This window comes from Leucopleurus acutus, assembly GCF_964270905.1.
Source record: "Leucopleurus acutus genome assembly, chromosome: 17".
NCBI lineage: Eukaryota > Metazoa > Chordata > Mammalia > Artiodactyla > Delphinidae > Leucopleurus > Leucopleurus acutus.
Genome location: NC_139159.1, coordinates 12,588,023 through 12,615,627, shown reverse-complemented (window position 1 = coordinate 12,615,627; position 27,605 = coordinate 12,588,023). Strand labels below are relative to the sequence as shown.

General features: G+C 36.4%; 1 protein-coding gene across 1 annotated transcript in view; it reads left to right on the top strand.

Annotated features, from left to right (window-relative positions):
* Window positions 1-7,863: 7,863 nt before the first annotated feature.
* Window positions 7,864-27,605, top strand: part of PPP1R42 (protein phosphatase 1 regulatory subunit 42) — a gene marked incomplete at its 3' end in the record, with an annotated part of 39,171 nt that continues 19,429 nt past the window's right edge. Inside the window, 4 exon segments of the mRNA XM_082859004.1 lie at window positions 7,864-8,154; window positions 10,093-10,259; window positions 11,665-11,803; window positions 13,666-13,782. Of these exon segments, the coding sequence (XP_082715130.1) occupies window positions 8,026-8,154; window positions 10,093-10,259; window positions 11,665-11,803; window positions 13,666-13,782 (552 nt within the window). The 5' untranslated portion in view covers window positions 7,864-8,025.

Below are 27,605 nucleotides of genomic sequence, written 5' to 3'. Positions count from 1 at the left end.
AAGAATCTTGAAAGCAGCAAGAAATAACTCATCACATATAAGGAATCCTTAATAAGATTATCAGCACGTTATTCATCAGAAACTTTCAGGTCAGAAGACAGTGAGCCAATATATTCAAAGTGCTAAAGAAAACAACCTGCCAACAAAGAATCCAATATCGACAAAACTGTCCTCCAAAAGTGAGGCAAAAATAAAGACATTGCCAGAGAAACAAAAGCTGAGAGAGTTCATTACACTAGACTTGCCCTGCAATAACGCTCAAGGGAGTCCAGCAAGGTAAAATGAAAGAACACTAGATAGTAAGTTGAAGCCACAAGAAGAAATAAAGATCTCAACAAATGTAAAAACAAGGGGAACTACAAAAGCTAGTATTTTTGTAAAAATGGTTAGTAATTCCACTTTCTGTTTTTCTACGTGATTTAACAGACTAATACATTTAAAAAGCAATGAGTCTAAAATCTGGTAGTATTGTAACTTTCGTTTGTAACTCCACATTTTGTTAAATAATTTAAGTGACTAATGCATTTAAAAGAATTGTTAGTTTATATTTTTGGGTACACAATGTATAAAGATGTAATTTTGTGAGATCAACAACCAAAAAGGTGGGGACAGAGCTATTAAAGACACAAAGTTTTATGTGTTATTTAGGTTAAACTGGCATAAATCAAATTAGAATGATATAACTTTAGGATGGTAAATGTAACCACATGTAAATGTAACCCCATAGTAACCACACAGAAAATAGCTCTGGAATATACACAAAAGGAAATGAGAAAAGAATTTAGTTTCACTGCAAAAAATCAACTCAACAAAAATAAGACAGGAAGACAGAAAATGAGGAGCAAAAACAGTATAAGACATATAGAAAATAAGTAACAAGATGACAGAGATAAACATTTATGCACCTAATGAAAAACCATCAAAACACAATATATGAAGCAAAAACTGACAACTGAAGAGAGAAATTATTACAGTTCTACAGTAATAATTGTAGACTTCAATATTCTATTCTCAATAATGGATAAAACAACCAAACAAAAGTAAGGAAATAGAGGTCTTAAACAACACAAAAAAGAAACTAGGTCTAACAGATATATACAGGACGTTCTACCCAACAACAACAGCAAGCACATTCTTCTGAAATGCACATGAGACATTTTCCAGGATAAACCATACCTTAGGCCACAAATTAAATTTCAATAGATTTTAAAAGATAGATATAATACGAAGTATCTTCTCCAACCACAATGGGATAAAGTTAAAGATCAGTAACAAAAAGAAAATTGGAAAATTAACAATAAGCAACGCATTTATGGATCAAACAATAAATCACAAGAGAAATTAGAAAATTCTGAGAGATGAGTGAAAATGACAACACAACATACCAAAACTTATGGGACACAGGAAAAGCAATTCTAAGAGGGAAATTTATAGCTATAAATGCTGACAGAAAAAACAAGAAAGATCTCAAATCAACAAGCTAACTTTACAACTTAAGGAACTAGAAAAATAACTAAGCCAAGGCTAGCAGAAAGAAGAAAATAATAAAGACTAGAGCATAAATAAATGAAATAGAGAATATAATAGAGAGAAAACCAATGAAACCAAAAGCTGGTTCTTTGAAAAGATCAACAAAATTGACAAAGTCTTAGCTAGATGGACTAAGAAAAAAAGAAGACGCAAATAACTAAAATGAGAAATGAAAGCAGGGATGTTACTACCAATTCTACAGAAATGAAAAGGATTATGCAAGTACTATGAACAATTGTATGCCAAAATTTGGATTACTAGATGAAATGGGAAAATTCCTAGAAACACAAAGCCTACCAACACTAAATCATGAAGAAATAAAAAATCTGGGGCTTCCCTGGTGGAGCAGTAGTCGGGAGTCCGCCTGCCAGTGCAGGGGACACGGGTTCGAGCCCTGGTCTTGGAAGATCCCACATGCCGCAGAGCAGCTAAGCCCGTGTGCCATGGCTGCTGAGCCTGTGCTCTAGAGCCCGCAAGCCACGACTACAGAGCCCGTGTGCCACAACTGCTGAGGCCTGCGCGCCTGGAGTCCGTGTTCCGCAACAAGAGAAGCCACCACAATGAGAGGCCTGCGCACTGCAATGAAGAGTGGCCCCTGCTCACTGCAACTAGAGAAAGCCCACGCAGAGCAATGAAGACCCAACGCAGCCAAAAATAAAAATAAATAAATAAATTTATTTTAAAAAAGAAATAAAAACTCTGAATAGACTTACAACTAGGAAGGAAATTGAATCAGTAATCCAAAACCTCCCAACAAAGAAAAGCCTTGGCTCTGATGGCTTCACTGGTGAATTCTATGAAACATTTTATGAAAAACACCAATCCTTCTCCAACTTTTCCAAACTTTGAAGAGAAACAAACACATTCTTACTCATTCTGTGAGGGCAGCATTACTGTGATACCAAAGCCAGACAAAGACTACAACAAAAGGAAACTATAGACCAATATCCCTTATAAACACTGACGCTAAAATCCTCAACAAAACACTACCAAACCAAATTCAGCAGCATATTAAAAAGATTATACACCATGAATAAGTGAGTTTTATTCCTAGAATACAAGGATGGTCAACATGTAAAAACTGATGAACATAACATACTACATTAACAGAATGAAAGGAAAAAAACACATAATGCAGAAAAAACATTTTACAAAATTCAACAACCTGAATTTTCACAATAAAAACACTCAACTACCTAGTAATAGAAGGAAACTACCTCAACATAATAAAAGCTATATATGAAAAACCCAAAGTGAACATCAGACTTAATGGTGAAAGACTGAAAGCATTTCCTCTAAGGCAAGAATGCTCACTTTCACCACTTCTGTTCAACATCACACTGGAAGTTCTAGCCAGAAATATTTGGCAGGAAAAAGAAATAAAAGGCATCCAAAATGGAAAGAAAGAAGTAAAATTATCTCTGTTTGCAGATGATATGATCTTATATGTAGAAACTCTAAAGACTACATACACACACACAAAAATGTTAGAACCAATAAGTGAATCCAGCAAAGTATCAGGATACAAAGTCAACAAACAAATACCAGTTGTGTGTCTATACACAAACAATGAACAACCTGAAAAGGAAATTTTTTAAAAATTCCATTTTCGGTAGCACCAAAAAGAATGAAACACCTAGGAACTAACCAAAGAGGTGAAAGATTTATTCACTGAAAACTACAAAACACTGTTGAAAAATTTTAAAGAAGACATAAATAAAACATATCCCCTCTTCAGGGACTGGAAGACTTAATATTGTTTAAGATGTCAATAATACCCAAAGTGATCTACAGATTCAATGCAAGTCTTATCTAAATCCCAAAGATGGGTTTGGTTTTTTTTGTTTTGTTTTTTTGCAGAAATAGAAAAATGTATCCTAAAATTCATAAGGAATCTCAAGAGATCCAAATATCCAAAACAATTTTGAAAAAGAAGAACAAAGCTAGAGGACTTGTACTTCCTGATTACTACAAAGCTATAGTAATCAAAACAGCATGGTACTGGCATAAAGACAGAGATATAAACCAGTGGAATAAAACAGAAAGCGTAGAAATAAACCTGACATATACAGTCAAATGATTTTTGACACGGATGTCAAGACCATTCAATGGGGAAAGGACAGTCTTTTCAACAAATGAGGCTGGGAAAGCTGGATATCCACATGCAAAGAATGAAGTTGGACCCTTATTTAACACCATATACACAGATTAACTCAAAATGGATCAAAGACCCTAATGTAAGGCCTAAAACTGTAAAACTCTTACAAGAAAACACAGAGCAAAAGCTTCACAGTACTGGATTTGGCAATGATTTCTTAGAAATGACATCATTGACACAGGCAGCAAAATTAAAAATAGGCAAATTATAGTTCATGAAAATTTTTTAAATTTGTGCTATCAACAGAATAAAAAGACAATACAGAGAATGGGAAAAAATATTTGCAAGTCATATATCTGATAAGGGATTGATATCCAGAATATATAGAGAACTCTTAAACCTCAAGTGGGCAAAGAACTTGAAAATATTTGCAAATCATACACTTGATAGGGGTCTACAACTTAACAAGAAAACAACCTGATTAAAAAACGGGCAAAGGACTTGAATACACATTTCTTCAAAGAAGATATACAAATGGCCAATAAGCACATGAAAAGATGCTCAACATCACTAATCATTAGGGAAATGCATATCAAAACCACAATGAGATACCACATCATGCCCATTAGGATGGCTACTATCAAAAATACAGATAATAACAAGTGTTAGCAAGGATGTGGAGTTATTGGAACATTTGTGCACTGTTGGTTGGAATGTAAAATGGTAAAGCCACTGTGGAAAACAATATAGCAGTTACTCAGAAAATTAGAAGTAGAATTACCATAAGACCCAGCAATTCTGCTTCTGTATATATACCAAAAAGAATTGAAAACACAGTCTCGAAGAGATATTTGTACACCATGTTCACAGCAGCATTATTCACAATAGCTAAAACATGGAAGCAACCCAAATATCCACAGATGGGTGAATGGTAAGCAAAATCTGGTAAATACATACAATGGAATATTATTCAATCATAAAAAGGAAGGAAATTCTGACTTATGCTACAATAAGGATGAACCTTGAGCATATTATGCTAAGTGAAATAAACTTAGTCACAAAAATAAAATATTATTCTACTTATATGAGGTTCTTAGAGTCATCAAAATCATAGAGACAAAATAGAATGGTGGTTACCTGGGCCGGGGGGAGGAGGGAGAATGGAGAATTATTGTTTAACAGGGATAGAATTTCAGTTTTGCAAGGTGAAAAGAATACTGGAGATAGATTGTGGCAATGGTTGTATAATATTATAAATGTACTTAGTAAAACTGAACTGTACACTTATAACATGGTTAAGATGGTAAATTTTATATTTTACCACAATAAAAAAATTGGAAAATAAAAAAGAGTTAAGAACCAAGACTAACCAAGGTGGAGCGATATTATTAAGCTGTACTAATTTAGACAGGGTTGACCTGGGGATAGATACATAAATCGATAGAAGAGAAATGAACCATGCATATATGCTGGGATAATTGGTTCTCCATAAGAAAAAAATAAAATTAAGTCTCTATCTCACTTCTTATACATTAATCAATTCTAGATTAAGACCAAAACGTGCAAAGCAAAACTTTAATATATTTAGAAGAAAATATAGGTCTTTCTCTTAAAATTAGGATAGGGAAGGAGTTACGTAATAAGCTACAAAAAGCTTAAAACATGAGCAAAAAATTTCTTGATACATTTTACTATATTAAAAAATACGGCTTCCACTTTTTATAAGATGCCATTAAAACCAAACTGAAAAATCAAGGAGAAAAGACAAGCTACAGCTTGGAAATAGATATTTGCTACTATAAAATCAATAAAATATTAGTATCTGATAGAAATACACACATATCTAAAAATTATTTATAGAAACAGAACCCAAAAGGAAAAATAGGCAAAATATAAGAAACCACAATTAACAGAAAAGGAATTCCACATGGTCAATAACAGGAAAAGACTCTCATCGAATGGCAAATTCAAATCCATTTTTGTTTCATTTTTATAAATAAAAATCTCTAAGAAAAGAAAAACAATGAGATATATCACACCCATCAGATTGGCAAAAAGTTAAAAACTGCAAATATCAAGGTTGACAGTGGTGTAAACCACATTGTAGAGCAACAGAAACTCTCGTAACTGCCAGTGGTAAAATTTTTTGGAGAACAATTTGGCAATATACAGTAACGCTGAAAATGTCAGGAAAAGCCATCCTTAGTTTTAAACCTTAAAGAAGCTCTTGCACATGTGCTAAAGATGTTGTATATACAAGAACCATAAAAGCAACACTGCAAAAGCAAAGAATTAAAACACAAAAAAATCTATCATCAGAAGAAATACATTTCTTACAATAGGATTTTATACAGCAGTGCATATTTCCTAGAGCTAATACACATCAACTCTGATGATTCTCACAACCAAAATATTTTTAAAAAAGAAAGTTGGAATCAAAATAATACCATTTATGACTGTAAAAATGTAAAAAACGATACCATGTATTGTTTAGATACACACATATCTATAGCAAAAGTATAAAGACATGAATAGGGATGTCTAAATTTAGAATAAACCCTAAATTTGAGAATGGAGCAAGAGAAAGATATAGAGGGGTTCAAATGTATTTGTAATGTTTTATATTTTCAGCTGACCTATGGATTCATGGGTGTGGTGTTATTCTTTATCATGAAATATTTTTAAGGTCAGATTAAGAAAAGCTACTTATACTTAACTAGAAACTTTGTTCAGAATATTATTTTGTCATGTTTGAAATTTCATCTGTAAACAATAAGCTTAAATTTTTATTATAAAGATAATGAATTTATGGAAATTTCAAAAATCTATGAAGATTTCATAATTTTATTCTGTAGATTATATCTTGCATTCTGAAGAGCCTAAGGATACATTCTATATCTTAAAATACTTTATTGTGGGTATTTTATATAATATAGCCTGGGTAATTATATGTCAATGAGTGAGAACACAAATTTATCTTTCAGTGAATTCATTTTTTCCTCCTAAGCATTTATTTCACGTCCAGAATACCACACAAATTGAGGTGTTTGGTTGGTGAAATTCCAGATACATTGGAGTAAAAATGCTTAATTTTAAACTGTATTTTTGGTTACATATTGAATAAGAGAATATAAAACACAATTGGGGAAACTCGGATATTTATCACTTAAATAGCTATACTTTCTGGATGATTGAAAACAATGGGTTATCTCAAACTTATGGATATCTTACATAAAGCAATATTTTATTAATAGCATGTTTTCCTTATTCAGCAGCCTTAATATATTCCAGGTGAAATAATGAACAGTTATCTGTGAACAAAACAATTGTAGCATAATGACAGCAAACATTTATTGACCTATATACCAGGTACTCTGTACATGATTATCTCATGTAATCCTCACAATATCCCTTGCAAGTAGGTACCATTATCCTACTTTTATAAGAACCTGAGGTAACATGCCCAAGATTGCCTAACCAGTGAGCAGTGGAGCCAAAATTTGAACCCAGGCAGTCTGGATTGAGAAACACTGCATTATGTTGCCTCCTTCTGGATTACAGTTGTAGTAACATAAAATGTCAAGGCCAGCTCCATTTTTAAGTATTTTCACCACTGTCCTGTGAATATGCTCAAGGTTTGCATACCATGTGTTCTGACTTGGGAGACTAATAAATATGAACACTTGGTCTCATTTTCAACTGTCACTAACTTGAGTGGTTTGAGACAGATCTCTGGGCCTTAGTTTCTTCATGTGAGAACACTAAATGATACTGAGGTCATTTTCAACTCAAAGAAAAATAATCCTTTAAGAGATGCCCACAATAACAAGTCAACACTAGGGAGAGCAAAAGATTTAAAAGTAAAAGTGAATGTGTATAGTGATTTAATCAATTTTGGTGTTTTAAATATTTTTATGAAAATAATTAAGGCTATAAACTTAGAAAAAACCTAAATATCCCTAAAAATGTCTATGAACTAGTTTATCAAACAGTTTTATGTAAGAAAATTACAGAATGAGTCAAAATAATTTTTCCTAGGGCTTCCCTGGTGGCGCAGTGGTTGGGAGTCTGCCTACCGATGCAGGAGACACGGGTTCGTGCCCCGGTCCGGGAAGAGCCCACATGCCGCAGAGCGGCTGGGCCCGTGAGCCATGGCCGCTGAGCCTGCGCGTCCGGAGCCTGTGCTCCGCAACGGGAGAGGCCACAACAGTCAGAGGCCCGCGTACCGCAAAAAAAAAAAAAAAGAAAAAAGAATAATAATAATAATAAATTGCTATGTACATAATACTTTTTTTCTTTAATTTTTAGAAAGTTGGGCATAAAAAAATACCTAAACCTGCTTCTTAACATGGTACCAGAAGAGAGCTATTGCCAAGAGTTTGATTTATAGAGAAATCATGGTTCGACTGACCTTGGATCTAATTGCCAAAAAGAGCAATCTTAAATCCCGAAAAGAAGAAACCACTTTACAATACCTGAAGAAAATAACTCATATAAATTTTTCAGCTAAAAATATAGATGCAATTGTAAGAACTGTGAAATTATTTCCTCTTTTTATATAATTAACAATGTAAAGTTTAGAAACTGGTATCAGGGCATACTTTCTTTTTAACTATATTTTGATTAGTCAGCTTTATATTATGTTTTTATTTTAGTTTCCTGCTTGTGATGTTAAACTTTAAAAATTAAGCCTCTATAAAATACACCATTGTAATTGTTAAATATATGTGTTAAATACATATGTTCCCCTAAAATTCTTTATAGTGTAGCAAACTAGATTTAGAAGTATATGCTGGAATAATTTCAAAGATAATTAGTTTTGGATAATTCCAAAGCCTTGGAATATGAATTTTTAACATATCAAAATATTAAGAATTATATGTAAGTACCATATTTCAAAACATGAACAGTGACATCTTTTTTGCACATAATTTGACTGGTTATATAAATGTAGGTTATACCATGTCAGTTATATCAGACAAGATTATGTTAACTTGGATATATACTCTGTGCTAAGCTAATTTTCTCTGTGCTAAGCTAGTTTTTGGCTATAATTTGGGAAATTTTAAAGGCAGCAATAACCCTTTTAGGCCATTTGTATTGGTATCCATTGTCTACAATAAAATGCTAAAGACTACAGATAAGCAAAATTTTCTTGGAAGCATAAGCTACATGAGGGCAGGGATCATGTCTTTTTTTTTTCACATCACTCTAAATCCCCTATCCAGTACAGTGCCCGACTCATATTAAGTGCTTTAATAAATATTTACTGAACGAATGAATGAATGAAAAAAACACAAAAGCTCCAGGCAAAATTGTCAATTAAGACAGTCAGGGTTTTTTTTTTTTGCAGAGACCTTCTTCAGCTCCCATTCTATATTCCTTTCCAGTTTCCAAGTGAGCCTTTTCCCTAACTGCCCAAACCTCATGTTTCCTTTTTATTGCCCAGAGAACTCTGCCTCATCATACCACCACAGACAGCTTTCTCCAGAGAGCTTCTATTTAATGTACTTTTGGCTCCTCACAATCAGTGCTCCTTCAATGTAGAGGACCTCTGTTAGGAGGAAAGCAAACTGGTTAAAATAATTCAACCAGTTCCTAAGATGTGGCTGTATTTTAAAAATCTTGTTGACTTAATGAAAGCTGAGATATTTTTGAGCAGAATTTCACTTTACCTCTTGCCTACTTACTCTAGACTAACTCTACCACCACACAAGAAATGACAGACTTTTTAAAATACCTTTATTTTCTTACCTCAAAAGTAAGTGGTGTTCATTTAAAAAACACATATAAATACATATAAAATAAATATAAAAAGAAAGAAATTGACTTGTAATCCGTCCGTGCAGAGAAAACCACTATTAACATTTAGGTGATGTCCTTTCAGTCTTTTTTCTAGGAATGTATTCACATAATTTTACAATAATGGGTCATGTTGAATATACTGTTTTTATTTTATTATGAGATCTACAAGATATTACTAAAGAAATTAAAGGATAATTAATGGTTATAAGGTATTCCCTTCAATAGCATTATCATAGTTTCTCTATTAATCCATTGTTCTTGAATATCTAGATGACTTCCAGTGGTTTTTCAGTTTATTTCCAATTTATTTCCAATTTATTTCCAATCCTACAGAAAGATTAAGCCCTGATTCATAATGTTGAAGCAATTATTTTTTAGATGCTTCAACTTCCAGAGGAGCCTAATTGCTTCCAAGGAAAACTGCTTGCCCTGAGAAAATCTTTCCTAACAAGCACAATTTTATTGATAAGGTTACAGAATACTAAAACCTAGAACTAATTTTGTAATCATTCTAGTCTCGTTTTGACTGTGCTAAGAACAGAGGAATTCTATTCTTTTATATTAACCTTAACGAAATGTGTAGAATGATTAAGTGAAAAACTTTCTTAAAAACACAAGTTTTCAGGAGAAATTATCACCTGTTTTTATTTTTCTTTTAGGAAGACCTCTCTCTTTGCAAAAATCTTAGCGTTTTATATTTGTATGATAACTGTATTAGTCAAATCACTAACCTGAATTATGCCACAAATCTGACCCACTTATACCTACAAAACAATTGTATTTCATGTATAGAGAACCTCGGGTCATTAAAGAAACTGGAAAAACTGTAAGTGCTTTTATTTCTAAGTAATGTAATTGTCATCATTACAGTAATATTTTTGCATTCATGCATTTCCTTTATCTGCCTCATTTTTATTCTTTTGCAGTATTATTAGTACTAAATAGACTGTTATACATGTAATACTTGACAATTTGTGTTTTATTAACCCTGATAACTTCTTTTGAAGGAGGGTGAGTTGTCTTAAGGGCTTATAGGGATACATACCTGAAACCTGCTTATTTAGGCTCAACTGGTGAAAAAAGTTTCCATGGAACCCAAATGAGTTCTGTACCTTTTAGAATCACACATCTCAAAAAGGCAGGGTCATAGAACTGATAACGTTGATATAGATTTGATTGTAAAAGGCATTTACTACCTATGATGATTTTAATTAAACAATGAGGCCCAGTGGACCCAATTTCCCCAGATTGGAGGAACGATCAGTGATTCTCAAAAAGCAGGTCAAGGGCCTCAGAATGGGGAAAATAACTGGGGTGGGAGATGCTTATTAAAAATTCAGATTGCTATACAAAACAGATCAGCAACAAGGCTTTACTGTGTAACACAGGGAATTATATTCAATATCTTATAATAACCCATAATGGAAAAATAATCTGAAAAATATATATATACATAACTGAATCACTTTGCTGTACACCTGAAACTAAAACAATATTGTAAATCAACTATATGTCAATTAAAAAATGCAGATTGCTGGGTTCCAACCTAGGTAACCAAATCAGAATCTCTGGAGGTTAAGCTCAGAAATCTTCATTTTTAAACCTATGACCCAGGTGATTCTATGCACTTCAACACAACAGGAGCACTGGTAGACAGGACTATTTCTCTCACTTCAAAAAAATAAATATTTCTCAGACTTAATTAAGTGTAAGAATCAAATAAATAAACTTTTCATTGATTCAATATAAAGAGAACATTCTGCACGTACAGTTGACCCGTGACCAACATAGGTTTGAACTGTGCAGATCCACTTACACATGGATTTTTTCCAATAGTAAATAATACAGGACTACACGAGCCATGATCCACAGTTGGTGGAATCTGCAGATGCAAAGTAACCAGAGATACAGAGTCCCCACTATAAGTTTTATGCAGATTTTCCACTGCATGGAGGTCAGCGCCCCTAACCACACACACCCCAACAATGTTCAATGGTCAACTGTATAATTTTCACACAGCTCCATGATTTTGTTATTATGTTTTTATCACTTCTAGACCATGATGCTCTCAGAATGTCTATTTTAAAATGGTTTACAGGGTATGGTGGTGGTGGTGTGATGAACTGGGAGATTGGGATTGACATGTATACACTGAGGTGTATAAAATGGATGACTAATAAGAACCTGCTGTATAAAAAAATAAATTTAAAAAAATGGTTTATATTTTGCAGATATCTGGGAGGCAACTACATTGCTGTCATAGAAGGCTTAGAAGGCTTAGAAGGACTAAGAGAGCTTCATGTTGAGAGTCAGAGGCTTCCCCTTGGAGAAAAGCTCCTGTTTGATCCAAGAACTCTTCATTCTCTGGCAGTAAGGCCAAATTTGAGTATTCTGACAAAGAATATAGTGATCAATGCTTATAGTGAAAAAAGGAAGGTATATCTGGACGTTGTAATACTCTGCATGTTTATATGGCCAGTTGAGAATTTGAGAGCTAAAACTAATTTTTCCTAAATAATTTCTCAGAGACTCAGCAGCTATAAAATGGGAATAATAATTCCTGCCCCTAGGGTAACTGGAAGGATCAAAAGAAGGATGCGAAAAGGCTATATAAAGTATGAAGTTCTAATACAGATGTTAACTCATTCCTATTTTGACCTTGGTGTGATCATGATGACTCAAAACTTAAAATTTTAGGAAAAAAGCCTCAGGAAAGAGGAAAGCACAGTTATTTGGAAAAATTTAAACAACCTAGAGAATCATTATAATGATAAGTCATTTTCTCCCTGGATTCTGATTTGATTGTAGGTTGCATTACGTACAGCTCTGCCTCATCCAAAGCAGGTAGAACTGGGAACAGAGATAAGAGATTCCAGCTGTCACCTGACAACAGGTCAAATCACATAGAGGTGTCACAATGAGTTGAGAAGCAGGGAGCCAGAGGGTGCCAATCCTCAAAATGAGATTTGATAGGATATGCTACTTCCAATTCTGGAGCAAGGGATGTAAATGGAACAGATTTCATTGGTTTTACTTCAGAGGGCCCAAAAACAGAGGGCAATAGAAGGTTTTTTTAACAAAATTTATAACAATTGAGGGGTAGTGCTATAAATTGAAAAAGAAAGGAGTGATCTGATTTCTGTCCTACCCTCCCTACTATCCCATAGAAACAACTGTGTCTCAGCTCAACCTCAGCTGAACCAAGCAGACTCATGCCACTGTGGAGATGGATAGTTTTATTACAGATTATGACCGAAAACGTTTTTGCTTGCCCATTTTTGCAGATTCAAGCAGATTCTGAAATTCTAAATATAAGGTATACTTCTTAAGCTGTACAGCAGGTCTTAAAAAGTATCAGGAAGTATCTTCTCTAAAGGTTAGCCATGTGTGGACACCTGGGTGGGTAGTCTCCATCTTGGTAGAGAATCCCAGGCCTTAGATTTTAAGATGGCTCTGATTTAGTATTGCTCTGTTGTATATTTATGTTCTCATTAACGGCTGATGTTGAACTTCTTGTTAATTAGATAATTATTATTTTAACTGGTTTCTGAACATATGGATTACCAAGAGAAAACTATATGGAGAGATAGACATAAAAATAAAAATCAGATATTCTTTCAATTCTTGGTCATGTTTCCTATTTAGAAAAATAAAGATAAAAACTATTTCTCCCAGGGACTTCCCTGGCGGTCCAGTGGTTAGATGCCACGCTTCCAATGCATGGCGCGCGGGTTCGAGCCCTGGTTGGGAACTAAGATCCCACATGCCACACAGTGTGGCCAAAACAACCCCCAAACAAACAAACAAAAATTATTTCTCCCTAATCTTAGTGATATTTAACACAAAATGATAATTTGCTTGAACTGAAATAAGCATTTTTTCTATATTGTGTTATCATTTGCTTATTGGGATAGCTTTGTTCTCTCTTTGCTTCTTTCTTGGCTTCTTTCTATAAATTTCTCTTATATCTTGGAAGAGAAATTGGACTTACAAAGGAACTTTAGACAAAAATAGTAAGTTACATTACAATTACTATATAGCTCTAAAAATTCCATCTGAAAAAACGTATGACATAAAAACAAAATCTCCAAGGATTTTTATTTTCTTGCCTAAAGAGCAAAACAGCCTGAACTGATAAATTTTTAATTTTTCACAGATTAGGATTTCTGGTTTCTATATATAGTATTTAATTAGACTATTTATTAACCCTAATGTAGTTACCTTTCTTACAGAAACCCCTCTCTATATTGAATATCAGCAATAATAATATTGATGATGTAAGAGACTTAGAAATACTGGAGAATCTTAATCAGCTCATAGCAGTTGACAACCAACTTCTGCATGTGAAGGTAAGGTAAAGGAAAAATTCTTTAATATTTACATGAAATTGTGATTGAAAATACTTATTTTGCTAAATAACTATAAAATGTATTAATTTTAAAACAACTCTGAATTTGTCCTAAAACAAGTTTATGAATCTTTACTTCTTAATGCATTTATTTGCATAATTCTGTGTCTTACCTGGTTTTCTCTTCCATACCCCAATGCCTCTATCCCTCACCAACAGAAAAATGTTTCTCTGAGAAGGAAGTATATACTTTTTCCACTCTATATTATTTTTCTATCAAATGTTTCCCTCTGGAGACTAGATTTCTTGCCCCTTAACTCTGCTCTCCCAGCGAATGAGTTTCTAGTAACTGTGACTAGACTTGAACTCTCTCCCAGCTGCTCCTCCTTGGGGAACACCTGGATCTTTCATTTATTCTAATTTGCACTAGCTATATTCATGTCATGTTATGCCATATCATGCCAAATTCATTCCATTACTCATTCATTCAAACATGTATTGGGCACCTAGACATTTGCCACGCACTATACTACTCCATGTATTGAAAGAACAGAGGAAGAAAGAGTAGAGTCCCAGAGATTAAAAAAAACCCATGGTCAACAAGTGATAAGACTACAACGTGATTCTGTTTTCATAAGTATTGTGGTATCACTAACTTAGCTTGGGGCTAGGGAAGGCTTCCTGGAAACAGTCATCTGTGAGCTGAACCATTGCCAAAACCTCATAGTTTCTGGTTTGGCAATGAGGTGGGCTATTATATAATTTTTTAAAAAAATAAATTTATTTATTTATTTATTATTGGCTGTGTTGGGTCTTCGTTGCTGCGTATGGGCTCTTCTCTAGTTGCAGCGTGCGGGGGCTACTCTTCATTGCGGTGTGCAGTCTTCTCATTGTGGTGGCTTCTCTTGTTGCAGAGCACGGGCTCTAGGTGCACAGGCTTCAGTAATTGTGGCACGCGGGCTCAGCAGTTGCAGCGCACAGGCTTAGTTGCTCCATGGCACATGGGATCTTCCTGGACCAGAGCTCGAACCTGTATCCCCTGCATTGGCAGGCAGATTCTTAACCACTGCGCCATCAGGGAAGCCCTGTGACATAATTTCTTTACATAGGACCATAGAAGGAAGAATAGGCTTCTTTCTCCCATAAACAGAGCTCTTATTTCAAAACCACTTTCAGACAGCTATCATCTGACCCTAAAAAAGTTACCCCTGGTCTTGTTTACAAATTCAGGACTATTACCTGGCTCATCTCATAACTACTGTAAGCAGTAGATAATTATGAAAAGAAATATTATTCTACTACAAATGAATTCCCCCAAATATCCAAAATGCCATTAAACAATCATGGTAGATATTTAAAATAAAAAGAAATAAGGAAGCATGACTCAATTAGTCATTTCGACTTACAACATGAAGGAATTAAGAAGTTCACGGGATAAATTCTGCATTCAAAATATTTTAAATTTTAGACTGCTCTTCTATGCTTTTTCACTGGGCATTTTGTATTCATCAGAATTATTTAATTTTCCTATGATTTCACAGTATTTGTATCCATACTGTGATAGATGGGTAGTCTTATATAAGATACTGTATACTATATATATGATCCTATTCAAAGTGACAGAGCCTGGAGTTTAGGTATTTGATTAAGTAGAGAGGACCTGGGATGTGCACAGTGTTCAACATTCACCCCATGGGAAATGGGAACAGAGTGGCTAAAGACAGCAGCTCACCTTTCCTGGGGAGAGAATGGTGGAGAAATCCGGTCTCCCAAATCTGCAAGATAGGTATTTTCCCTAAATGTTTTTGAAGGCCAGGTTCTAAGCACAATGCTTGGCAAATGTTCAGTAATGAGTGCTGAATATATCTTGAAAGATCTGGTTAGTTGTTAATTATCATAATTACCAAGATTCAATGTAGTTATTGTCATTACTTTTAAAGTCTTATTCTATTATGCTTTAAACTCTGAATAGAAGAGGAGAGTTTAACAGGACAAAAATGCTAGCGTATAAATACTCCCAAAGGAAGTTTTTCTGAATGACATTAAAACCAAGCTATTTTGCCTACAATGATTCTCTAAGGCCAAGTTAACGTGAGATTAGAAAGGAAGGTATAGGGGCCATGGTCATGAAATTGACTATATTCTAAGTGCAACAGAAAGTCACTGCACTTAGAATAAAGGTCCTTTTAGGCCATGGTCATGAAGTTTACTATATTCTAAGTGCAACAGAAAGTCACTGGAAAGATTATATTTTTTAAAGATTTCCCTATCAGCTATGTGAAGAATGGGTTACAAGAATGACAGCAAAGAGATCAGTTGGGAGACTACAGCAAAGATTAAGAGAAGACGGCTGCTTGGAGATAAAAAGGAGTGGATGGATTGAAGGCATATTTAGATTGAACTCATGGAATCTGCTGATTAGTAGGATGTGTAGGAATAAAGAAAACAAGAATCAAGGTTTTTGTGTGAGGAACTAAGGAGACAGTGGTAGCCTTTACAAGTTGGGGGATACAAGGGAAGGAATAAAAGAATTCCTTCTATTGAGAAGCCTATTTGATATTGAAATGCACATGTAAAGTAGGCATCTGGAGTTCAAAGGAAAAGCAAGATTGGAAAGTTTGGGAGTCAACAGCATTTAAATGATATTTAGAGCCTTGGGACAGGGTGACAGACAAAGATAAAGAATAAATGAGGCCACTCCAATATTTAGAGATCATTTAGATGAGAAGGCACTAGTAGGAGTCAATGATGTAGGAGAAGACAAGAGAAAAAGGAGGTTTAAGGAAGAGGGAATGGCCACTTGACTTGAATGCTGTTGAGTAGCTGACATGAGGGCAGATAAGAGGTTAATAGAAATGCACTGAATCTGGCAATAGTGAGATTAGGTCTGGTCAACTGTGTTTTCTGCATATTTCAGAACAGAGTATTTAACAGGTGTTTGCATTGTTTTTTCTTGTAACCAAAGCCCCACATACCTGTTAGAAACTTCTTTCCATGTTATGGATTGAGAAATTTCAGGCTTTTCATGAAATACTTCCCCATACCTGAAATGTCAGTATATAAACTAAAGGACAAGAGAAGGGAAAATTAAAAGGCTAAAACACCTTAAAAACAAAGTTAGAGGGGACACGTTTAATTTGTTAAGAAGTTGAACCAGAGAGGCTGTGGTTCAAAAATCACAGCTCTGTGTCTATTAAATAAATCATATTAAATAAATCTATTAAATAAATCATATTTATAAGTAAAAACATTGCCACAAAGAAAACTCCAAGCCCAGATGGCTCCATTGCTGTATTCTATCATATACTTAAAAAGGAAATTATATCAAAATTACAAAAACTACTTCAGAAAAATAGATAAGCAGGGAATACTTCTCAACTCCTGTTATCATGCTAGCATCATCCTATCCCCAACACTATTGCAAGAAAACTACAATGAATAAAATAAATAAAAGCAATATCCCTCATGAACATAGATTCACAAGTCCCTACCAAAATATTATCAAATAAAATCCAGCAATATAGGACTTCCCTGGTGGCGCAGTAGTGAAGAATCCAGCTGCCAATGCAGGGGACACAGGTTCGAGCCCTGGTCTGGGAAGATCCCACATGCTGCGGAGCAACTAAGCCCATGCACCATAACTACTGAGCCTGAGCTCTAGAGCCCACGAGCCACAACCACTGAGCCCACGAGCCACAACTACTGAGCCTGCCTGCCACAACTACTGAAGCCCGCGCGCCAGGAGCCCGTGCTCTGCAACAAGAGAAGTCACTGCAATGAGAAGCCCGCACACCGCAAGGAAGAGGAGCCCCCACTCGCCGCAACTAGAGAAAGCCCACGCGCAGCAACAAAGACCCAATGCAGCCAAAAATAAATTAAGTTTTAAAAAAAGTCCAGCAATATATAAAAAGATTATCCATAATGACCAAGTGAGATTTATCCCAGAAATCAAAGATTGGTTTGACATTCAAAAAATCAACGTGACGGGGACTTCCCTGGTGGCACAGTGGATAAGACTTCACGCTCCCAATGCAGTGAGCCTGGGTTCGATCCCTGGTCAGGGAACTAGATCCCACATGCATGCCACAACTAAGAGTTTGCATGCCACAACTAGGGAGCCCACCTGCCATAACTAAGGAGTCCACATACTGCAACTAAGGAGCCCGCCTGCCTCAACTAAGACCTGGTGCAACCAAATAAATAAATAAATATTTTAAAAAATCAATGTGATGCACCAAAAAGATTAAAGGAGAAATATTCTATGATCATCTCAATAGATGCACAAAATGCATTTTTAAAAGTTCAACAAATTATAAATAGAAGGGAACTTAACCTGATAATTGGCATTCATGTAAAATCAACAAAAATATCATACTTGATGATTAAAGACTGGATTCTTTCCCCCTCAAGACAGGGAGTAAAGCAAGGATGTTTACTGTGCTCTATAGAAGGCTTAGCCAGCGCAATAGGCAAGAAAATGAAACAACAGTCAGTTTGGAATGGAAGAAGTAAAACTATCTTTATCTGCTGACTACATGATAGGATATATATTTAAAATCACAAATCTACAAAAAGCTATTAGAACTTACAAATTTAGTAATGTCATAGGATACAAGGTCAATATGCAAAAAAACAATTCTCACATACTAGCAGTGAACAACTGGAAAATGACATTTTTTAAAAATACCATTTACAATTTATGTCAAGAAAGATTAAATACTCAGTAATAAATTTACGAAAATACATGCAAGAGCTATAGAATAAAAACTATAAAATACTGGGAGAAATTAAAGAAGACCTAAATAAATGAAGAGAAATAACATTTTCATGGACTGGAAGACTCTATATTATTAAGGTGCTAATTCTTTCCAAATTAATGTATACATTCAACATAATCCCAGTCAAAATCCCAGCAGATTTTTTTTTAATTGACAAACTGATTCTAAAATTTACATGATAATGCAAAGGACCTAAAATACCAAAACAATATTGGTAAAAAGAATTAATGTTGGAGAACTTACACTACCTGATTTCATGACTTCAACATTATAATAATCAAGACAGTATGGTATTGGCATACGATGGATACAGAGATCAAGGAAACAAATTAAAGACTTTATAAATAAATCTATACCTATGTTCAACTGATTTTTTTTTTTACAGAGGTTCTAAGATAATTCAATGAGGGAAGGATAATCTTTTCAACAAATGCTGGTGGAACAACTGGACATCCAAATAGTGAGCCTTCACCCTTCATACTATATACAAAAACTTACTCAAAATATAACATATCCAAATTTAACTGCTAAAAAATAAAAGTTCTAGAAAAAAAACATACATTTGAGTTCTTTAAAAGAACACAAAAAACATGACTTATAAAAAATTGATAAACTGGACTTCATCAAAATTTAAAACCTGCCTTTTGAAAGACATTATTAATGAAACAGTGAACCACAGAGAGAAAATATTAGCTATCATGTACCTGACAAACAATTTTTATCCAAAATATATTTTTAAAAACTTTTACAACTCTATGGTAAGAAGACAAGCAACACATTAAAAATGGGCTAAAGATTTCAACAAAAACTTACAAAAGAGCATATACTAATGGTCAATAAACAAAAAAAAGATACTCAGTATCATTATTCATCAGGGAAATACAAATTAAAACAAAGATGAGATACCACTACAGACCCACTAGAATGGCTAAAAATAAAGAGACTGGCAGCATCAATTTTGGATGAGGATGTGGGGCAACTGGAACCCTCATTCATTGCTGAGGAAAATGTAAAATGGTACAACCTTTTTGGGAAACAGTTTAACAGTTTCTTATAGAGTTAAAAATGCACTTACCATATGACTCAGCAATCCCATTCTTAGGTATTTACCCAAGTGAAATGAAAACCTATGTTCACACAAATACCTGTATGCAAATATTTATAGTAACTTTATCTGTAATTTTGGAAACAACCAAATCTTCCTCAAACGGGAATGGAGAAACAAACTGTGTTCCATACAATGGGATATCACTCAGCAATAAAAAAGAATAAACTACTGATGCACACAACAACACTGATAAAAATCCGATTATACTGAGTGAAATAAGCCATACAAAAAAAAGAGTACATGCAGTATGACCCCATTTATATGAAACTCTTGAAAAGTAAAAACAAATGTATATGGTAACAGCAGATCAATGGCTGCCTGATGGGAATGGTAAGAGGCTGACTGGAAAGGGCCATAAGTGAATCTTTTGGGATGATGAAAATGTTTTTTTTTTAATTAATTAATTTATTTATTTTTATTTTTGGCTGTGTTGGGTCTTCATTGCTGTGCGTGGGCTTTCTCTAGTTGCGGCAAGTGGGGGCTACTCTTCGTTGCAGTGCGTGGACTTCTCATTGTCATGGCTTCTCTTGTTGCAGAGCACGGGCTCTAGGCACGCAGGCTTCAGTAGTTGTGGCTCATGGGTTCTAGAGCGCAGGCTCAGTAGTTGTGGTGCATGCGCTTAGTTGCTCCACGGCATGTGGGATCTTCCCAGGCCAGGGCTCGAACCCATGTCCCCTGCATTGGCCGGTGGATTCTTAACCACTGTGCCACCAGGGAAGCCCGAAAATGTTCTTTCTTGATTGGTGGTCATTGTATGGATGTACATGGTTTGGTCATTTAAATAAATGTATTTTGTTATATGTAAATTATAATTCAATAGTTAATTTTAATATTAGAAAAATTCTCCAGAACCAAAGGACATGAGTTTCCAGATTGAAACAGTCTCCCAAATGCCAGCACAGTGGATGAAAACTGACTCACACCCAGGTCTATCCTTAAAAGTTTTTAGAACACCAGGAGTAAAGAGCTCCTAAAGGCTTCTACAGAGGAAAAGAGGATCATAATGCAAAGAATCAGAAATCAAAATGGAATCAGAATCATCAGACTTTTCAATCTGGAAGATAGTAGAATAATGTCTTCAAATTTTTGAGTTAAAAATATTCTCTATCTAGAATTATAAATTCAGTCAATTTTTCAAGCAATTATGGAGGTATGAAACATTTAAAAAATGCAAGGTTTCAAAAAAATTTATGTCCCACATACGTTTTTTAGGCAGCTCTTGGAAAATGTGTTCCACCTAAACAGGAGAGGAAAATAGGAAGAGGGAAGACATGGGATCTAGGAAACAGAAGAAAGGTTAAGGAAATTCCCAGAAAGAATCTGAAGGGAATTTGAAGTGAAGGAATGTCCTAGGAAAACATCTACTAGCCCAGGCTGCCTCAGGCTGAATTGGTGATAAATACATAGAAAACTAAGCAAATAAATAACCAACCAATTTTTAACTCTAGGGAAAATAAGAAACAACCATAGTGCATTATGTGGTTTAGCTCTGAACAATACTTAAGTGATCTTAGTAATATGGTCAATGGATATTAATCTTATTAATTTAAGTATGACTCTGTTGACAGGATGGAGGAAGGGAAGAGTCGTAGGGGTTGGAGTAATACTTATGAAAACTAAATCATCATCTTCCATAGTAGGAATTCAGTAAATACCTAAGATTTAAAAATCAATAAACAGCAGTTGTTATTTAGCAATGTGGAGGTAAGTGTGCATAGAAATAGCTGAAGGGGGACTTCCCTGGTGGTCCAGTGTAAAGAATACGCCTTGCAATGCAGGGAACGTGGGTTCGATCCCTGGTTGGGGAACTAAGATGGGGCAACTAAGCATGCCCACCACAACTACTGAGCTCGCGCACCTTAACTAGAGACCCGACCCTGCATGCCGCAAACTACAGAGCCCATGGGCTCTGGAACCCGCACGCCACAACTACAGAGCCCACGCGCCCTGGAGCCTGCATGCCACAACTAGAGAAGAGAAAAAGCGCACGCCATGACTAGAAAGAAGCCCACGTGCCGCAACGAAAGATCCCGCATGCCTCAAGGAAGATCCCGCCTGCTGCTGCTAAGACCTGATGCAGCCAAAAATAAATAAAAATAAATAAAATGTATGTTTTTTTAAAAAAAAGAAAGAAAGAAACAGCTGAAGAAGTTGAATGTGGTTTTGTTTTAAGCCCAAAGGTACTCTTTACTTTTTGTTATAAACCCTATGGTCTTATTTGATTCTTTAACTGTGTTGATTGTATTGCTTTGATTAAAAAAAAAGAACATAATTTAAAAAACAGTGAATGGCTGGTAAGGAACAAATGGTTAATATCATTGTTATTGTATATCACCATATCCCCCATTAGACTGAGAGCCTTTAAGAGCAAGGAATTTTTGTTGATTTCAGGATTCCCTAGAGCTCAGCCCAGTGCCTGGCACATAGTACACACCTACTACATGTTTATAAAATGAATGAATACAAGAACAATTTAAAATATTCAACTATCTGGGGAAGGAATGCAAACCATTTAGCAAGTTCCAGAGGCTGGGATAAGCCAAAAGTTGCTTTTCCCTCCCATAGAGAAAAGATATTCAGGGAGTGAGGATGAAATCTGAAGTTCTTTTACTTCCAGCAAGAAGACACAAGCAATTAAAAATGCCTAGACACAGCTTCTTGGAGGCCTGAATATAGACTTGCCTAGGAGTCATCGGAAATGTGCTTTTGTGGTCCATTTTAAATCATCCTCTGAAGGCTTAGTCAAAGGACATGAATGTTAGCATCAGAATATTAACTTATTTCTCTGTATCTATTCCTGGGATCAGTGTCTCCATTTTTTGGATTTAAATTTTCCATTCTTTATACTCATTGATTGAAGTTGCCCAAAAGCTGCTGACATCAAACCCTGTGCCATGGGAGAGAAAGCTCAATGTGCCATACATAAAGTCGCTGACATCCATCCTAACTAAGAGTCTTCAACAACAGACAGCTTTGTGCCATGGGGAAAAAGAAGTGGACGTCATTAGAGAATTCTAACAAAACCACTATAATTACCAAAGGTTTTTAGCACTTAGACCAGCTGCCTTTAAATAGCCATTGTAGGTTCCTCATATGCATCTACAGAAAATACATGAAAAAAGAAAAAAATGAAAAAAATAATAATCACTTAGGATGGTTGCATAAGGACCTGGAAGAAGCTGGGCCAAGTGGCTTCTGTCCTTCCTGCTGTTTGGGATTTCATTCCCTTCCCTCTCACTTCTACAGACTCACAGCTGCCAAGGACTCCTTCCCCCAAGATCCTCTAACCCTGCCATCATCTCTCCTATTCCCTAGTCCAAAGTCCAGGGCAGAGACTTGGGGTGGGGGAGGAGAAGGTGAGAATGGCAGAGGAGTAGAGGAAAAAAATAGAAGATAAATCCTGTCTTTCCTCTCTTTCTCTATGTCTGCAGCACCTCTAACCAGCAAATTTTTCAAAACAGTTCCATATAATTTCTTGTTTAAAATTCTTATCCTGCTTCTAAACCATTCAATCATATATGCATTCACTATTTCTTCTTCTTCATTCATTCAAAACACCTACCACGTGGCAGCACTTCCTAGACAATGGGGGAGACAATAGTGAGCAAAAAGCAGATACAGGGCTTCCCTGGTGGCGCAGTGGTTGAGAGTCCACCTGCCAATGCAGGGGACACGGGTGCGTGCACCGGCCCGGGAAGATCCCACATGCCGCGGGGCGGCTGGGCCCGTGAGCCATGGCCGCTGAGCCTGCGCGTCCGGAGCCTGTGATCCGCAACGGGAGAGGCCACAACAGTGAGAGGCCCGCGTACCGCAACAACAACAACAACAACAAAAAACAGATACAGTCCATGGACTCAAAGAGCTCTCGGCATTGAGAGGAAGAGAAACGTTAAGCACGTAATTACCCCAAAACAAAAGTAAAATTGCATCCGTGGCAAGTGAAACAAAGGAGAAGTATGTTGCTCTGAAAGCCTGTAACTGGGGGATTTGCCTTAGGGAGCCCAGTGAAGGCTTCCCTTAGGAAGGTATTGCTGAGCTGACCTCTGAGAGAACAGAAGGGCTTACCAGGTAAAGAGAATAACATGTGCAAAGGCCCTGGGGCAGGTAAGAGTATGACAAAGATGAGGAAAGAGAAGCAGAGACAGTAAAGATGGAGCATAGCGCAAATAGAGGCTGGTGGGCAGATGAGCTGCATAGGCCATGATAGAGTTTTGTCTTTATCCAAGAACAGTAGGGAGCCACTGAAGGTGTTTAAGCCAGGGGTGATGTAATTATAGATTAGCATTTTAAAAAGATCAGTGTGGATACAGTGTGGAGAATAGACTGAAAGAGGCCAGGCTGGTTAGGAAGTGAGAGATGGTGGAAACTTGAACAGGTAAAAATGAAGTGAGCCGACAGACTGGAAATCTGTTTAGGAAGTAAAGTGGACAAGACTTGATGGTGAGTTGGATATAGGGAGTGTGGAAGAGGGAGAGGTCAAGAATGGTTCCATAGCTTTGCCTTGAACAATGGAAAATAGGGAACTCAAGAGTCAGGTTTAGGCGAGAGAGAGATCATGAGTTTTGGTCACATAGAATCTGAGGTGTCTTTGAACTGTTCTAGAGAAAATATCAGTAAGACAATTGGTTATATGACGCCAGAGCTCAGTGGACAGAAGAATGTGGGAGTCTTCAGCATATTGGTTAAGTGCCCACTGAAACTGTCATCATGGATGAGATTGCCTAGATAGGGGAGGAGACAGTGTATGATAAAATGCTCAATGTGGCTTCCCACAAAATCTGGTTCTTCCTCTCACATACAGATGACCCTTCCTTCCTTGGTGTAATAGATGTTTTACTATTTCCATCAATCTGGCCATCCTTTTTCTGTAAAGGGTCTGCTTATAAATGGAGAAGGTGGTGGGTTACAGGAGAAAAAAGTTTTTCTAACCATGACTTTACATTCTTCTGTGGTCCATGGAAGAAAAACACTGTTTGAAAGGAATAAGTGTAGATTATAGAAAAGGATGCAAGAGAACTGATCCCTGACGGTCTGCTGCAGGGACACCTACTTCTGTCCCCAGAGGGTGCTCCACTGCTGGGGAAACATGGTGGTAAATTACAGGGAGGTTTTATTGCACTATCACTGCACAGATATTCTTTGGGCTTTTTCTTGACTAAATATTTTTATGGGCTGATTCAGGCAACAGTCCACCAGGCATAGCACTGTTTTTTTTTAACAAGATGTGTTCTCCATTCTCAAAAGCAACTTTTAGGAAGCAGCCTGTTTATATACTGGGGATTTCTAGGGCCAGAGGTTTGTTATTTGTGGGTCAAAGATTCATGCAGGATCCAGGGAGCCTGCAAGAAAAGTCATAAAGGGTGCGGTCAATAGGGTAAGTTGCTCCAAAGAATGAGACTAAGAAAGTCCGGGGAGTTCCCTGGTGCTCCAGTGGTTAAAACTCCACACTCCCAAAGCAGGGGGTGCTGGGTCGGTATCTGGTCAAGGAACTAAGATCCCACATGCAGTGCGGTGCGGCCAAAAAAAAAAAAGAGTCCGAAATTGTCAATGTGTAGCTCAATGATAATGTTAGCAGTGCCTGACCAAAAGCACCAGGCTGCAGGAATGCCCAGTGACTGAGGAAGCAGAGGCAGTGACCTAGACTCTTATAACTCCAAATGTGGTCTTAGAACCAGCAGCATCAGCATCAGAAATGCAGAGTCTCAGCTTCTGCCCCAGACCTAATAAATCAAAACCTGCATTTAAACAAGATCTCTAGGTGATTTGTAAGGACATAAAAGTTTGAGAAGAACTGGTCTGGACTCAAGAAGTGTAGTGATGGTATGTAAGAGGATAAAAGTCAGAGGTGAGGGATAGACTGGAAATGGAAATGCAAGAGAAAGATGATCCCAAGAGGAGGAGGCCTGTGGAGAGGGGAAGGGATAGAGAGAACTGATTAGTTTGGGAAAAGAGGTGGGACTTTTCCTTTGTTAATAAAAATCGGAAAGAGAATGGAAGAGGAAGTGTGAGACCAAAGGCAGATAACTGAGAAAACTCTGTGCTTGATGACTCAGTTCTCCCCAATAAAACTGGTGGCAAAACCAATCACTGAGGAGGAGAAAAAAAGGTTGTAAGTCAAATACTCCATACTTTAGAAACTCCCTTCTTTAACTCTACGGCTCTAGTTTCAATGATATTTATTTTTGATTAACATTTCTTTCCTTTTTTTTCTGTAACTCCTTTAAATAAGCATGCAGCAATGTATTAAAATATTAAATTCTTTAATAACTATAATAAAACTTGGAGTTCTACAAGTAGCTTGATGAGCCATGAACTTTTCTAGGGCCAACATTATATATCTTGCTGACACTATTAGGTCAAATATCATGGTTGCAAAAATGTATAAAAACTTGAAAGAAAAAAATTTTAATCTTTACCTATAGTTTTTATTTCTGCAAAGTTTGCTAAATCAATAAAATGATCTGAAAAGTTCATCTCACAGTCAGATATATCAGTGATTTACTTCATTGGTTTTCTGATGACCATTTATCATGAGGTAAAGCATCTTAGAATGAATGGTGGAAATCAAAAATTTGACGCGCTTGCCTCTTAAATAAACTAAATATTTGATTTATAAGACACAAATGAACAAACCACTACAGCCTGTCATGTTTTTCCAGTTTCTAATTTATTCAACCTCTGCTCAATATTGATCCTGACAAGCAGAGTAATCCAAAGATAAATTTATTCACTCCACAGTTTAGTCAGGAACAAGCCAAAAATTATAGATTTTCCCAGGCAGATGATGACAGGCAGTCAGGGGGATGACAAATGGCTGTCTTTAGATTTAGTTAGGACAGTTGGGCTAGACGTTTCCGATAAAGATTGGAGCACTCTGGTCCAATACAGGTTCATCAGCAGCCATCATTAATTGTAGAGAGAGCACTGCCAGTGCAGCAGGCTCCTATACAGGAGCTGAGGCACCAACCCTGCATGGGAAATAGAATTGGCTCTTTAGTATTTTGCAGCACTCCTCTAAGTGATAGCGTGACATGATCATTTATCATACAGAGACTGTCCAGAAAAGTGTCTGCTCCCTTTAGTAACTTATTGAAGGGCAGGAAAGTGAAAGCATTTTATTAAAGACAGGAAGGCAATGAACAACCAGAGCGTATCCAAAGAGTAATCATATTGCAGCACAGGATTAGTTTAGTCTTAAATAAACATACACTGGAAGGAGTATGTTGAGGATAATTCATCAAGTGAGGAACAATTAACAAAAATCTACAGGATTCTTTTTATCTATATAAATTTAAAGTTCTCTTACTGCTATTATTAACTTTTGGATGATGGGCATCATATTCAACGATGTACAAAGATGCAATGCACAATTCCATCCTTAGAGTTTTTTTTTTTTTTTTTTGCGGTACGCGGGCCCCTCACTGTTGTGGCCTCTCGCGTTGCGGAGCACAAGCTCCGGACGCGCAGGCTCAGCGGCCATGGCTCACGGGCCCAGCCGCTCCGCGGCATGTGGGATCTTCCCGGACCGGGGCACGAACCCGTGCCCCCTGCATCAGCAGGCGGACTCTCAACCACTGCGCCACCAGGGAAGCCCCCTTAGAGTTTTTTAAACCAAGAGAAATACAGTGAAACTCTCACATAAAATAATTATGGCTGTATCAAAAGCTGTGGAACAAATGCTGTGAAGAGGGCATAATCCAGGGCCCAGGACTGAAGGATGAAGTTACAACTTCTGAAGAGAGCTTTCTTTTACGAAGTCAATTACTTGTCAGTGGATCAGAAGCTTATTCTCCCTTACAACAATTTTTGCTCTCTGCTGACCAAAATTAAGAGAAAGGGAATTAACTGAGGGGTGGCAGAGCAGGCAAAGAGGAAGAGAATTAACACATGTATTCTTTACCTGCTTTGTTCCACGCACTTTATATCCCACAACTAATC